At 34.6% G+C, this 16,130-nt stretch overlaps 1 protein-coding gene across 4 annotated transcripts in view; it reads right to left on the bottom strand.

Moving 5' to 3' along the window:
• The window catches only part of LOC136030883 (uncharacterized), a 128,529-nt gene that overhangs the window by 28,953 nt on the left and 83,446 nt on the right, over positions 1–16,130 (bottom strand). For 3 of the 4 annotated variants that reach the window (XM_065709970.1, XM_065709969.1, XM_065709971.1), the window contains 2 exons: positions 7,728–7,861; positions 4,733–6,144 (listed from right to left, as the gene is read on the bottom strand). The exons of the other annotated variant lie outside the window; for it this stretch is intronic. In XM_065709970.1, the coding sequence (XP_065566042.1) occupies positions 6,019–6,144; positions 7,728–7,861 (260 nt within the window). In that variant the 3' untranslated portion in view covers positions 4,733–6,018. Of the gene's footprint in view, positions 1–4,732; positions 6,145–7,727; positions 7,862–16,130 lie in introns of those variants that run through there. 4 annotated transcript variants of the gene reach the window in all.

Here is a 16,130-nt window from a genome sequence, read left to right as displayed (position 1 = left end):
TTGAATTCTATTTGCATTCTGTAGAAACTTTTGCAGTAGTTTTTAACAATATAAACCGTTCTGAAGATCATGACACAAATAGTAGTGTTTAATTTAGTCATATGCATCCTCTAGTTGACCTGATAAATAAAACTTAATAATATTCCTTACAAAATTATGTCTATGCTCTTTCACTGCCTGGATACGCTTACACTCTTTTTGTTTATTAAAATATTAAGAGCTGAATTAGTAATAGAAGTGGCCCCAAAAGTTTAAGCTTAATACTCTCAGTCGTTCTTGGTATATTGCTGAGATGTCTTATTGACATCCAACCTACAAACAGTAAGTTTTGATTTATGCATTTAGTTTTTAAGCATAATGAGCAAATTACATTATTGTGGGGAATTGACCTACCCAATAGCCCCAGATACATAGTTGATAGCCTGCTCAGCTATGCAACAAAATGGCTGTTTTAAAATTTTGATTGGAAGTGTCTGAAAAATTTTGAGCTAAAGAGAAGGGCTGATTGCACTCTAATCACTTTTGACTGGTAAAAGAGCAATAGAACTTTTAACTTTATATCAAATTAACTCCTATAAAATACGAATGATATTACTAGCTATTATAGAGCATCGTTACCTTTTTCCTTATATGCCCTATATTGCTTACATGCCCTTTTAATACCTTCATGCATGTACCTTTTTCGTTTAATAGAAACTCACCTTAAATGTTCTCTAAAAGTTTCGACTTAATGCGATTCGTTGCTTCAATTAAAGTGACCGTAGAAGCATAATTAAATGTATACACAGTGTCTTCTGGGTAGTTAAACTCCATAACCTATGAAGATATGAAGGTGAAATTTTCAGAGAATATTTCTGTTGTATGGATGTATGGATGCTATATCTTAGGAACAGTTTCGTGTGAGAAATTAAATTTACTACGCTTTTTGTGGGGATATTGGACTAACCAAAAGACAATATTTGCATTATAATACTAATGCCTCTACTCCTGCAGCTACTACTACTATTGCTACTAAAGCTAAGACTACTAATGATAACTGTACTCCTAATGTTACTTCTGTAACTACTGATGCTAGGGCTACTACTAATAGACTTAAGGGTATTAAGGCAAAATTTTGGGCAATAATGTAAGTGTATTGAAATAAATCAATACACGCTATACCCATTGGGTTTGTTAAGAGGCCGTATCAGTAGCACTTTAGGACTGGTTGATGGTATCAATTTGAAAATCTCTTCGTGTATTGTAGGTGATGTTGATAAAAAGGTGCTATTTGCATACAGTTACTACTGCTACTACAATTATTACTAAGCATAATTACTGAATCTTTCAACAACGATGACAAAAATTGATGTATCAAATCATCTTTACTATGGGAAATGATAGGCATGAGGGAATCCCTCAAATCACTTTGACTCTTAAGAAAGGCACCATAATGTCCAATATATGATTAATTGAGACCTATTTGAATTTAATACGACCACCCATTCAATAAAAACCATATTTGCCCCCAGGACAATAATTAAAACCCTTGACTCAAAGCTCTGGATGGGGGGATGCGAACCATGGAAGCCCATATTAATTTTCAAACTTATCTTTTTTCTTATTTGGGGATATAGATTGTTCTACCGAATTGTGATCAGGCTTAGCACTGGGAACAGGTAAGGATAGGTCACTGCAATCGGCAGCGGCAGCACCACTCGAAACAATACTTGATTCTACGTTCACTGTACCTTTAAAATAAAATAAAAACATATAATACATAAAAATTACAGTCAGATAAATAAAGCACCAGATACTATAAAAACTGTATTTGGTGATTGGTTTTGATACAGTTGAAAGATGAGAGGATTGGTAATATATTACAAAACTTAAATTTTGAGGGATCGTTGAAATTGAAAACTTTGTTTGGATGTTTGTTGTGGGAAATGATGGGCACGGGGGGGCCTCTCGAATCATTTTGACTCTTAAAAAGGCACTATACCTTCTAATTTAAAGTCAAATGAGACAACCCATTCCATAAAAAGCCTATATGTTCCCAGGGCAAAACTTCAAGCCTTTGCCTAAGGGCTCTCGGGGGTTACACCAGCCCTGGAGGCATTATTATATGTTCTTTTGACTATTTTAAACAAAACCATCGTCGCAAAATTTCAATCAGACACATTTGGCAAAAATTGGGGTAGTTGGGTGGGGGGGGGGCTTCCTGACCTCCATTACTCCATCACCTTATAAGAGAAGTAGAACTTCCAATTTCAACAAATTGAGACACCTCTAAAAGTTATGCAGCAATCCCTTCGATAAGAACCTTGAATACCCCAGGTGCATAACCTATAACACTCACCCTCGGGCTCTGGTGGTTTGTATCACCCAAAAGCCTTGTTATATGATATTTGGACTATTTTGAATAAAATGAATGTTTTAAAATATCTATTGAATGCAAATGAAGTGTTTGTGTGTTTGGAGGAAGGAGTAGCCGCGCTCTGATCAATTTGTCTCTTAATAAAGGCACTAGAACTTCTGTTTACCAATCTAAATAGTCCTGTCTAAAGTATATACGGCCACACTTTCTATAAACACCTTATATGTCTCCAGGACATAACTTACAACCCACTCCCTGAGATAGTAGGGGGGGGGGTCTTCCTAACAGACACAATTTCTGAAACCTTTAACTATGATGAGCAAAATTGTTCTATCCAAATTTTCATTGGTGGTGTTGAGAAAAATTATTAAAATAAGGGATGGACTAATTGCTCTCTAATTCCAAATCAAATAAGCTCCATCTGAAGTTTATGCGGCCGTCCATTCCGCAAAAACCTTATATGCGTATAATGGCATAAATTACAACACTATCCAAAGGGCACTGGAGGGGACTGCTTCACTCCTAGAGACATCATTATATGTTCTTTGAACTATTTTTAACATAATCGCTATCTCATAATTTCAATCAGATGCGTCTGGTAAAAAGATTGGTTGTCAGGGAAAGGGGAAGCTAAATGCCCTTCATCACTTTTGACGCCTTACGTGCCCTGTGACATACCTTACAAAACTCACGTCTAGACTCAAGTGGTTTTATCAACCCCAAAAGCCTTGTTATGAATGAATGGATGAATGAAACTTTATTAACCCAATAAACACGCAATAGTATCAAAATAGAGCATAGAAGTAGAAAAAAGAAGGAAACAAAATTCAACTTCAGTTGGAAAAACTTTTTATAAAAAGGCCTAAAATAGATTATGTAAAGCTTCCAAATTCTGTTAAAAGCGTAACCTACGCTCCGCGACAACAGCAAACAGATTGACAACTCTATATACAGACACCACACGCACAGAAATCCACAGAGGTACAAACAGTAGGAACTTAGCGTAACGAAAATAATTTGACCGACAAGCTCCTTTATCTGACGTACTAAAAAATTCCAAAAAGGTGACAAAGCTAACAAATGGGGCACATAAAACGCATTATAAAACTTAGAAAGTGCTTTTCTTTTATAGCGTGCTTTGCAAGGAGCAAGCATACAAGGCCGAATCCCTTGCGAAGTTTTGCACCTAAAAATTATAATAAAACTGCTCTAGTATGATATAATTCACTTCCAATGGGCAATCCAATCTAATTTAATTATAATTTAATTATAATTATAATTAATTATAATTTAATATAATTTCTAGATTTTTCAATTATGTTAGAGAAAATGGCTCTCAGAATTTTGATTGAATGTATTTGGAGAAATGGTGGTTGTGGGAGGAGGTTAGTTGCCCTAAAAAGTCATTTTTTACTATTAAATAGGGCCTTTCAATTTCCAATTTAATGAGGTCTTTTTGAAGTTTCTACAACAACGCTTTCCATACGAAGGGCTGGTCTAAACAAAACATAAATAAAACATTGTGCCAACGTAGTTCTTTCATTAGGCATCGCTACCTATGATTTTTATCTATTAATTTATTTATTCTTTTTATTATTTTTTTTGGATTCTATTTAATTTACCTAATTAATTTAATATATTTAATCTATTTAGTTTTGTTTTCATTCGCATTCATGCTGTGCAGAGTAATAATTCTGGATAATTACTCAGAACTTGTGAGGATGATTTGTTTTTCCTTGCTGACTTTCTGTTACGTCATTTGAATTTAAAATTCGTGGCAATTGCCCGACTGTGGTGATTGACTGTATCTATATTGGTGACGGACCATGGCACTCATTTGGAATGGATTTTTATCTATTGAATATTACTACCGTAAGTGCAATTATGAAATAATAAACGACTCGAAAATTATTTTAAATCCAATTTTGAATTTTATTTCTCGATCGATGATATCAAAGTTGAGACAATAATTACTACGTCGACAAGATTTTTCAGTCATGATACCATTCTAAAGGCAAAGAAGGTTTTACATCAGGTGCTAGAAATTGGAACACGTTTAATTAGATGCCAAAAAAGACGAGTAAATGTTCTTGATACTTGTAAGTGGTTCTCTACAGCATCGATCTAATTAATCGTTCTAATTAAATGAACCTTGTGTTTCAGGATTAGTTCCTAAAGAATTGGGATGAATTTCAAAATTTAGCATAAAGAGCAGGGTGTTGAGGAGGGGGAAACCCCCATTATATGCGTAATAATTTGTGCTCGTTTTACCCTTTAGTGGTACCTTACTTTCAGTTCAAAAAACTTGTTTTTCTATTTATTTTCTGATCGTTTTTTTTAATTATACCAAAAATTTTGGCTCCACCTCCACAAAAAAACGAAAACGAAATATAAAGTATATGAAAATTAAAAGGGAAACTAAGAAAAGACTGGGGGGGGGAAGAAAGAAGTTGAAGAACCTGGGCAGCACCATCAACTATTAAAAAAGGGAGAAACTAGTGGGATATTTTATTGTATTTGTTTGCAAAACGGCAAACTTGTCCTGAAACTGTAGTGCTGTGGCAATATATTTCGATTCCAGTGCTAACGATGTCTCAGCCAACCTTAAACATAGGTCATAATTTCATTTGTAGATACAGAAAATTCAGACCCTTGAACGCCACCTACTATCAGGTGACGAGATCAACAGAAATTAAACCCTCTTAATTTTTTAAGCTTTTTGAAGTGGGAGGGGGAGAAATAACCAATTTGATGCAAAATTTGCAAAGTTATTTCCTCGGGAAAGTTACTTATAGCGGAAAAAATGTTAACAAGAAACTACAACGTCAATGACCTGCAAAAGTGAAAAATCATTGTAGACTTTCGTAAAAAAAAGCTCTTCTTTCTCCTATTCGAATAAATCTCGGGGGCGGGAGGGCGAAACTGCGAACCGAATCCTTGAAATGCTCCATTAAACGGATCTATACTAGTCGGGAATCTTCCCATAGGAAACAGAACTAAGACCCGAGCTGGAGTCATCATAGAACTTGCTCTATTTGCGCCAAGTGATTCTAAACTCCCCGCTTATGACCCCATACCTGCTGAATCATCGAGCCCTGTAGCACCCCCTGCACTATTTGAAGTTTGTAACATCGAAGGATCCATTTATTGAAAGTGTTGGCTCAACAGAAAAATTTAACTTGATTTGGCTTCAAAGCTATAGATATGAAGCTGATTTTCTGTGTAATAGAAATCATAATTAGTTTTTTTGGTAATTAGGTCACTGATTTTTATCTCCTCACCTAATAACAGGATGTCCCTTTATATATATATGTCCCTTTAAAACTCTTGAGCCAATTTGATATTTTGTCCAAAATTTTTCTCTATGAGACTAAAAGAGAACTGACTCAGGACCAAAATATGATATTAATGAAAAAAAGGACAAATGTGTTAAGGGGGGATAGGTAGTGCTAGTATAGCTGGCCCTAGCAGCAAGATATGTTAACATTCATCGTTACACCGTTGAAAAATATACTTTCTTCGTTCTAACACATTAAAAGAGTTAGCTAAAAAATGAAAAAAAGAAGGGAAGGTTGCTTAAAATGTTATAAACTAAAATACTTCAAACCTACTGACATGTAAAAAACAACAATTGACTTAAAATATTCCATAAGTTAACACATCTATTTCTTATCACCATCGAATTTGACAATGAGTCGTTCACCATCGTGAAAATGATACCCATCAAGTTTTTCTCTAACGTATGTTGCTTCGCTTCTTGTATTATAAACTGCCAAATAAATTTCTTCCTGAAAATAAAAATAAAACATATTTTTAGGGGAGAAGAAACACATAATTTTGCTAAATCTTGAAAAAAGAGAAAATAATAAGTAATTTTAGATACTAGAGAGAAACCTATACAAACCTTGCACATGCGAGAATGTTAATATAAATCACGTATCTTAATGTAATCTGGCATATGGAATCCTCAAGTAAATGAAGAGAAAGCAAACCCTTTGGAAAGAAGACAAGAACAGACCAAATGATGCTAAGCTAGAAGCATTTAAGCAGTACCGCAAGATTCTGACATCAATTATCCGCAAATCTAAAACAGCGTATTTTACAGAGAGATTTGTTGATTGCGGTAGAATCAAACAGTTCGTGGTAACGAACTATAGTAAAGAGCGACCCGGCTCAATAATAACCAAAACACTAAAAAATGAAATTCTGATAAAAATAGTTATATCAAAAGAATTGCATTTTTATTCTGATTTTAAGTTTCACCAAGTTTAATATCACATTGTAGGGGGAGTTACATGGGAAGATCTTTCCATATTAGAATTTATCACGAGGGAAGAGAATTTCCTTGAATTAGCCCTAACATTTTTAGTATTATTTAAAGAACAATCAGAAAAAAAAGGAAAAATTCCAGCTAGAAGAAAGGAGCAGCATTAAAACCTAAAACGAACAGAAATTATTACGTTTACAAGGGAGTTCGTCTCCTCCAATATACCTTGCTCTTTACGTTAAAGTATTTTAGTAATTTCAACTATTTATTTTATGGCCTTTGTGATTTAGGGGCCATTCTTAAAGAATTGGGACAATATTCAAGCTTTACTGTAAAGAGTGAGGTATTGACAAAGGCGCTTAACCCCTCATATATGTAATACAAACATTTAAATATATAAAATTTTTGCGTAAGTTAATTCTTAAGTTATGTATATTTATTACTAATAAAAAAATTTTTGGTAAAAAAAATTAAAGACTCGAGTTTCCTTTTTGAGTAACCAAAAATTGAAGGGCAGCTAGGCCTCCTCCACCAACCCTTTTTTCATCAAAATTGTCCGATTTAAAATCATAAGAAATCTATTTAGCCTAAAAAATTATGCAAATTTTGTTTTAATTAATTATATGTGGTGAGCCAAAAACATAACATGCATTAATTCAAAAACGTTCATAAACTAAATAAAAAACAAGTTTCTTATCTTCAAGTAAGGGGAAACATTAAGATTTATAACGAACAGAATTTGTTCCATGTATGAAAAGGCTTACCCCCTTCTAAACGCCTCGCTCTTTACGCTAAAGTTTTTTATTGTTTTAAAAAGTAGAGTTGTGAGAATGAGTCATGCTTTAGCGTGAAGTGTTGTTGCGATGAGTTGTTAATATTAGTAATAAGGAAATTAATCGGTAAATTTTTACATAACAAATTTTAAAGAACTTACCACTGCCTAAGGGCTAGATAAACTAGGAACTAGATAAATTAGATAAAAAGGAACTGGGAGCTTTTTTTTTATTCGAGTATATTACGCGAAAAACGTCCTTTCATAAGTGGATATTACATATTGTTGATTTTATACGAACTCAAAAAACTAGCATAATTTAGAAACCTTACCGTTGGTAATCTTGAGCAGTCTGTGGTTTTGTCAAAACGGACTAACCCAGGTAAAAGATTGAAAAGATTCACAAGATAATTTTGTTTGATTGTGGATGGAGCTACTACCAATAGCTTACAGGAATGCTTGTCATCTGAAAAAGAGTGAAATAATATATCACACGGCAAAAAAAAAATAAAATAAGTGAATGAAATGCCCTAAGCAGTCTAAAAACCCAGCAGACTTGTGCTAAAATTTCATTACTTGTCCCAGCTTCTAAGAACGATGCCTGAAACAAAAAGGACGTTTAATTAGAAAATAGTGCTTTTTTTAAAACTGCTTGAAACTTTACCGCAATGAGCAAAGTATGGAATAGGGGGTCAACCCCTTCATATGGAGAATAATGTCTGTTGGTTTTGAGTTTTATGCTGCTCCTTACTTTCAGCTGAAAAAAAAACTGTTCATATTAAATTCGTTTTATACTACACTGATCTAAGTGCAAACAGCCATTGTATCATTGTAACATTTAGCCAAGGCTGGTTTGAAGCTAAAAGTGAAACAACAGTTTTTTTTTCAACTGGAAGTAGTGAGCAGCATTAAAACTTAAATCGAACACAAACTATTATGTATATGAGGGGGTTCGTCTCATCCACAATACCTCGCTCTTTACACTAAAGTATTTTTAGTAATTTCAACTACTTATTATATGGCCTTTTGTAATTCAATGGTCATTAGTAAAGATTTGGAACGAAATTCAAGCTTTAGTGTAAAGAGTGAGGTGTTGACGAGGGGGCGAACCCCGTCAGATACGTAATAAAAACATACGAATTTAGAAGTTCGTTACTTAGGTTATGTATATTCTTACTAATAAAACGTTTGTAAAACTAAAAGTTCTAGTTGCCTTTTTAAGTAATCAAAAAATTGGAGGGTAACTAGGCCTTAGGAGGGAAAATAATGAAAAATGAATATAAAAAACTCCCTCCTGAATCCTGTAATTTAGTGACATTAAAAAATGATTTTGTTGAAAAGGTATTTCCGAATACTCTAACCAATTATAAAAATCATAAATGGCTAAGTGAACGAGCGATTCTGGCAGCCAAGAACAATAACGTCCACGAAATCAACAGCATTATTCTGACCAAGATTCGAGACCAGGCAGTCATTGACAATTCAGTCGACACAGTTCAGGAATCAAACGAAGCGGTTAACTATCCATCATAATTTTTAAATTCCCTGGATCTCCAGCGGATCTCTAGGAATACCAATAATACTGTTGCGAAATATTAGACCAGAGGAGGGAAAATGTTGAAAAATGAATATAAACAAATTTCTGTTTTGAGTAGAAGTAGGCTATGTTTTGGTAAACGTTAAGAGCCCTGGCTCTTCAGAACAGTTCTGACAAGCTAGAACAAACAGAGAGGGTTAAATTTGAAGTTTACAACTTTTTGTCAATTGATGTAAGTATTCTTACATGTAAGTATTCTTACCCTTTAAGTATTCTTCAAAAGATTCAACATGATACCCAAATCAATTCTTGGGATATACCCTTTGGACAATCTACTTATGCATGCTTTGTTTTGATTTAGTTCAAATTTCCCCTCAATATTCTGTCAAATTTTCACCTTCATATGTATAGGCCTAATTTTACTAGCATCATGTGGTAGCATGGTAGTAGTGGGATCAGCAGTAGCAGTAATAGCGTATAATTATTAGTAGTAACAGCAGCATTAATAGCAGAAGTAACAGTTTGGCTACATTTTGCCTGTTGGTCAACTGAACATGCCAGTCATGATGCCCCTGAAGTTTCCTCTTGGTATGATAAGCTGTTCAAAAAATATTAGTGATATGCCCATGTCAGCAATCTTTATACACATAGTATGTTTTGATTTAGGGAATAAACGCCCCGCTCTTTACGCTAAAGTTTTTACTGTTTTAAAAAGCAGAGTTGTGAGAAAGAGTCAAACTGAATGGCAAAGAGCGGGCGTTGAGGAGGGAACAGTCCCTTCGAATAGGGAGTAATTTCTGTTCGTTTTAGGTTTTAAAGTCGCTCCTTACTTTCAGCTAATTTTTTTTATCTAATACCTTTAAAGGATTTCCATGAAGGGGGGGATTTCCGTGAGGATTTCCATTAAGGGGGCGCAGGATTCTTAAGCATTTTTTTACAGAGCAATGAAAAAATAAATATGAAGAAGTTCCTTCAACTGAAAGTAAGTAGCAGCATTAAAACTTAAAACGAACAGAATTTTCTACGCATATGAGGGGTTCACCTCCTCCTTACACCTTGCTCTTTACGCTAAAGTAATTTTATTAGTTTGAACTATTTTTTTCTACTGCCTTTGTGATTCAGGGGTCATTTTTAAGGAATTGAGACAAAATTAAAGCTTTACTGTAAAGAGTCATATATAGACGAGGGGGCGAACCCCCTCATATAGTAAAAAAAAACGAAATAAGATGTTCATTCTGTAAGTTAATTTGTTAGTTACGTATAAACCTTAAAAGTAATAAACGTAATAAAAACGTTCGTAAAATTAAAAGTTCTAGTTGCCTTTTTAAGTAATCAGATATTGAAGGGTAACTAGGCCTACTCCTCTGCTTCTTTTTTTTCTCAAAATCGTCCGATCAAAACTATGAGAAGCCATTTATCCAAAAATAAATTAATATACAAATTCCGCTTTAATTATTCATGTGCAGAGAGCCAAAATGAAAACATGTGCATTAATTCAAAAATGTTCAGAAATTAAATAGAACAAATAAGTTTTTTTTTTACTGAAAGCAAGGAGCGACATTAAAACTTGAAACCAACTGAAATTACTCTGAATATGAAAGGGGCTGTTCCCTCCTAAACCCCCCACACTTTAAGCTAAAGCTTTTTACTGTTTTAAAATGTAGAGTTGGAAGAAAGAGTCAAACTTAATGGTAAAAATCGGGGCGTTGAGGAGGGAGCAGCGCCTTTCATTTATGGAGTAATTTTTGCTCGTTTTAAGTTTTAATGTCAATCTTACTTTCAGCTAAAAATTTATATTTATTTATGTAATACCTTTAAAGAATTCGAATAAAAAGCTTTTAGGCTTCGCCACTCGTACTAAAGCGTAAGCCGCAATTTATCAGATTTATCGACAAAGTTGAAACTATGCACGACTTGTCTCAATTAAGTAGCATTTTCGTATTTTTTTGATTAGGGCAATGTTCAACTTTCAAGCATAAGATTTTTGATTGAGAATTAAGTCAAGACTCTATGTGCTATTTTTTGGAAACTACAAGGAGTTAGACTTGGAGAAGTTAATTTTGATGCGAAAATTTGCACACATGTTTCTTCCGACAGGAGGCTACTTATGGCATAAAAAAGAAAAAGTTTTAACACATAACTAAAGACTCACCCAACTGCAAACGTGAAAAATCATTGTTCACTTTAGTAAGAATAATTTCTTCTTCCCCCTTTTTTAATAAATCCTGAGGGGGCGAAAACTGCAAACCAAACAATGGAAACGCTCCATTTAACGGATCTGTACCAGTTGGGCATCCTTCTAGAGGAAATGAAACTAAGCCACCAGCAGGAGACATCATAGAACCTGCTCTATTTGCCCCAAGTGAAACTAAAGCTCTTGATTGTGCGCCCATGCTCACTGAAGCATTCAGCGTTGCTGCACCCTCCGCACCATCTGAAGTTTGTAACATTGAAGGATCCATTTATTGATAGTGTCTCCTCGACAGACAGATTTGAACTAATTTAGCCTTAAAACTGTAGATGTGGAGTTAACTTTTTTTAATAGAATTGATAATTGGTTTCTTTGGTTATTAGGTCACTGAATTTGATGTCCTTAATTAATAACAGGATGTCCCCTTATGCTCATTAATTATATACATTTTGGTCTGTACTGATGTTTATACGATTTATTCAGTTTCTTAGACATAAAGCTGTGATTAAATGAACTTGAAAACATCGAGGCTCAAAATTGAAGTAGATTAGTCGAGGTTCAAAATTATTAACTACACAAAAGGACTGCGAATATTTATATTCAGATTGAGAAATTCATCATAATTGGCTTTTAAAAGCTTTATCAAAATCCTCACTTTGGCTTTGCATTAGCTAAACATTACATTTCTCTAGTTCCCCCAAGAAATAGGTCGACGGGTTCCAAATAAAGAATTTTTCGTATATATACTATTAAAAACTACTCACCACAGCACCAAGCCATCTGGGGCCAATACATCAATGCAATCCCTCATCCCAATCTATTCTAGGCATCCCTCTTTACACCCTCTAAGAACCAAAGAAGAGTGCCCTTTCCTCAGTACCTCCTTCCGTACACTAAAGTCTTATCTTTTTATTAATATTCTTTAAAACTGACTCCTGAGGCCCTTTAGTTAAAGTCCCTTTGAATTGTTACTTCCCAGGATATCTCTCCCCATTGTCCTATTACAATAACAGCAACCATTAAATTCCGCGTTTGGAGACTTTTGTTAGAATTAAATAAAAGAAAACATATTTTTTCAACTGAAAGTAAGAAACAAATTTAAACTTAAAATGAACATAAATTATTCCGTATATGAAGGGGGGGGGGTGGCTGGAGTATCCCCCCCTCCAAAAAAACCTGCTATCCTAAAACTAGACTTCCATAGAAAATACATTGCCACCCATGGAAAACAGCTTTCCTCTGAAAATCTTCGTCCCCCAGAAAATACTTCCCCCCTCCCAAAGCTGGTTGGTCTCCATTCACTATCGACTTATAAAAATTAGAGCTTAAAGTCTTAATTCTTGATCTAATGAGCATTCTCTGAGGTTTCTTTGACCATGAAGTGGAGGTGTGGATGAGATAGGGACAGTCCCCCTCCTAAATGGAATACAATCTGCCTGTGTTGGGGTTTATTGTCACCCTTGTAAATTTTATATTTATGTTGCGTTTGAAAACCTTCTTATATTCCCTCCTACTCTTAAAAAACTCTGGTTACAACCTATAATCCTGTGGAACATATATAAAATTTCTACCTCCTCCTTTTTTCATCTCAAACTTAGACCTAATTCTTTATTTATCTGATGGCTCAATGAGATCTGGGATGTTTCGACATTAAAGTGCACCCTTGGATGAATCTCTCTCCCTCTCAAACTACAAAATAGTCATAGAACCCTGTAGTAGAAGTTTAAGTTCTATTTTAAGTTTTCTAATTTGTCCACTACTTACAGATCGTATTTGTTATTGGGAAACATTGGGATATTTTTTACGGGGGAGTTTTCTGCCATGGAGGGTCAGAGGAATTTTCAACGGAGAGTAAATTTTCGAGAACAATTTACCTTCTGCGAGGATTTATTTACTAGGGGATTATTTACAAATTCTGTGGAGGGGGGGGGGGCACTTAAACACCAACAACCTAATGGGGCTACCCTCTACTCAATACCTTGTTCTTTAAACTAAAGTTTGAATTGTTACAACCTTTTAAGAATGATTCCTGAATCAAAAAGGTCCATTACTTAAAATAAGAAACTTTTTAATATGGTGAAACAAATACATTTTCAATGTATTTTTCAAGTAACAACAGGATATCCCCTCAAAACCTCACGGTTTACGCTTAAGTTTTTCTCAGTATTCTTAAAGAAGCTTCATATTGTTCTCAGAGGCGCCATTTGGGCCAAATCTTGGGGTGGGCATGGGGCCTTTGACAGAACTTGAAACTTTTATTATGTTTTCAAAGTTTACAATGATTAATAACAAATAGCGTAATTACCCCAAGGGTTGTCAGGTATTTACGCTCTTTGGCTAATAGGCGTGCAGTTAGTTCAAATCATTTGAACAGAATGGATTATGTTGGACATAATGGATAATTATGGCCGGAAAAGGGCCCTTTGTGGTGGAAGCTTGGCCCCCTGGAAAATCTTGGGTGGGCATTTGCCCCCCCTCCTGCCCCCCCCAAATGGCACCTCTGATTGTTCTAATTAAATGAACCTTGTTTTTAGGATTCATTCCTATAGAATTGGGACGAAATTTAAACTTTGGCGTAAAGAACAAGGTGCTGAGGAGGGGAAACCCTCCTTATATACGTAATTATTTATGCTCGTTTTACGCTTATGTGGTACCTTAATTTCAGTTGAAAACACTTGTTTTTTTATTTTATTTCTGATCGTTTTCTTTTTAATTATGCAATGAAATTTGGCTCAACCTCTACATAAAAATACCTCCTCCCTACGGATATATTCTCTAGCTAATTCAATACTGGTTAAAATCTACCCTGGAAAATCGCCTTTAACATCTTTACGTGTGAAATTGAGTTACCAAAGAGAAAACAAGACATGAGAAGAATTTCATATAGGAATTTTTACAAATATCCCCAGTGTAAAATTTCACATGAAAAACATATCTCTAGGAAACTTCCCACCCAATAAAAATTCCCTCCAGAATAAAATTCAACTCCTCCCCCCCAAAAATGTATGCATACTTCCCAATAACAAATGACATGTAGAAATACTTCCCAAAAACAAAATTCACGCATCCGCAATCTTTCTTCTGGCAAAAAAAATACAAATTTCTCAATTTAAAACCTCTACAACACGGTTTCCTGATACACTGGCCCTGATGGTTAAATCTTTTATCATGTTTCTCCAACTTTTAGAAGTCCCCCCTTTTTGTGCATATAGGCAAATGATCTCAGGATCTTAGCCTTTGATGGGTAGGACTATCATCTTAGCCATTTATGGATAGGACTATCAGACTGATGGGTAAGACTTGTTAATAAAATCCAAATCACGCACGTATGGCCGTATCCAAAGGGTCGAACCTCTCCCCCTCCTCTCCCCAAAGAAAATGATTCTTCGATCGTAAGAATGTAACAAAAATGTACAGTTCTATAGTTTTTTTTAACCCTCTCCCCGAAAATAATATTCTGGATACGACACTATACACACGAACACAGTGACAATTACTTATCCCAGTCGTAAATTTTACAGTTGAACATTATTTGAATTTAAATAATAAAATTTGCGATTGTCAAATCAGGAAAAAAAATTGAAGCAAAATTTTTAAATTAGAAAGAATGGAGAATTTGGACAGCTGTTTTCATCTCTGTAAGAGGGGTCTGGCAAAAAGTACAGATAATATTAAAAAACAATAACTGGGAATATTTTAGTTGCATTGCAATATTTTTGAACAAAAATCTTACCATCTCAATTTTCAGCTTCTGCAGTATACGCGTGATGTTACAATCAAAGGACACACAGAGCAGGTATGTACTTTCAGATATCACGTACACCAGGTGACGCATTCCAAGCTTGGTGGAAACTGTGCCAAGTGCGGCGGAATTATTTGACACACGTGGCGTTCTGAGATGTACACCACATGGTCCAAGTTTGGCATTCCCTAGGGCTAAGGGTTTTATTCGGATAGGGGGGGGGGGTTCATTTAGAAGACCGGTGAACACCCAGAAGGCAGCTACTTTACTATCATTACCTTCGTATCCAATAAATTATATCGACGTTTCGTCCCAAGCTTTGTCCAAGGGTAAAACGTAAAAACACCAAGCGATTTATTAGCTCGGATAAAGCCGTAAGCTAAACAGTCACAATTGAAAATTACCCTGGCTAATCCTTTATCGAGTCATGTAGTGCCTGTGTTGTGATATCTTGCCATCTATAAACACAATGAAGACATTCAATATATCCACCACCTAACCAGCTAAAAAAGTTTCACGGCGAATGTTATCCTTTCACATTTATAAAATTATGAAATTATTGCTGCACCCAACTGTCCCCAGCTAGTATATATATATATATATATATATATATATATATATATATATATATATATATATATATATATATATATATATATATATATATATATATTAGCTGTTGTCACGCTAATCACCACCAGGCTTCACCACCTGGCCCCAGCTATTTCCATGCGGCAGGCTTCTATATTTTGAATCTCATTGTCCCTTGTATTCTAACTGCAGACAACTTGCTGTCTTTTCATATTGCAGTTTTTTCTAAGGTATTTGATTATTAAAGCAAATCCAATTTATAACAATAATTTCTACTAAGATTCAAACTTTTGGTTTTCTTTTTTATGGTTTTCGAATTGCTTCAATCTATTGTCAAAATATATTCCCTCTTTAAACAGTTTAATATAATTTAATATCATTTTAATTTTTGACTCGCTCACATGCTCGGTGTCGCATTTCGTATAATAGCGCAGTTTTGCGTTGCTCAGGTGTTCTCTCATGGTGTTCCATTTTTTGTGACATTATAAAATTAAGTATACTTTCTCTTTGACCCGTAAGCATTAATATTGAATCAGGTCCAATTTATAACATTAATTTCTTTAACCAAAATATTTTTTCTTTAATTTGATTTCAGCTATTTTGATCTGATCTTAACGGAAACTGCACTGTCTAATTATATACTCCTATCGTTCTCTAAGCAGAATTTCCAAGTC

This window comes from Artemia franciscana, chromosome 9 (genome assembly GCF_032884065.1).
Source record: "Artemia franciscana chromosome 9, ASM3288406v1, whole genome shotgun sequence".
In the NCBI taxonomy this organism is placed as follows: domain Eukaryota; kingdom Metazoa; phylum Arthropoda; class Branchiopoda; order Anostraca; family Artemiidae; genus Artemia; species Artemia franciscana.
The sequence above is the reverse complement of the archived record's forward strand: the minus strand, read 5'-3'. Positions and strand labels throughout refer to the sequence as shown.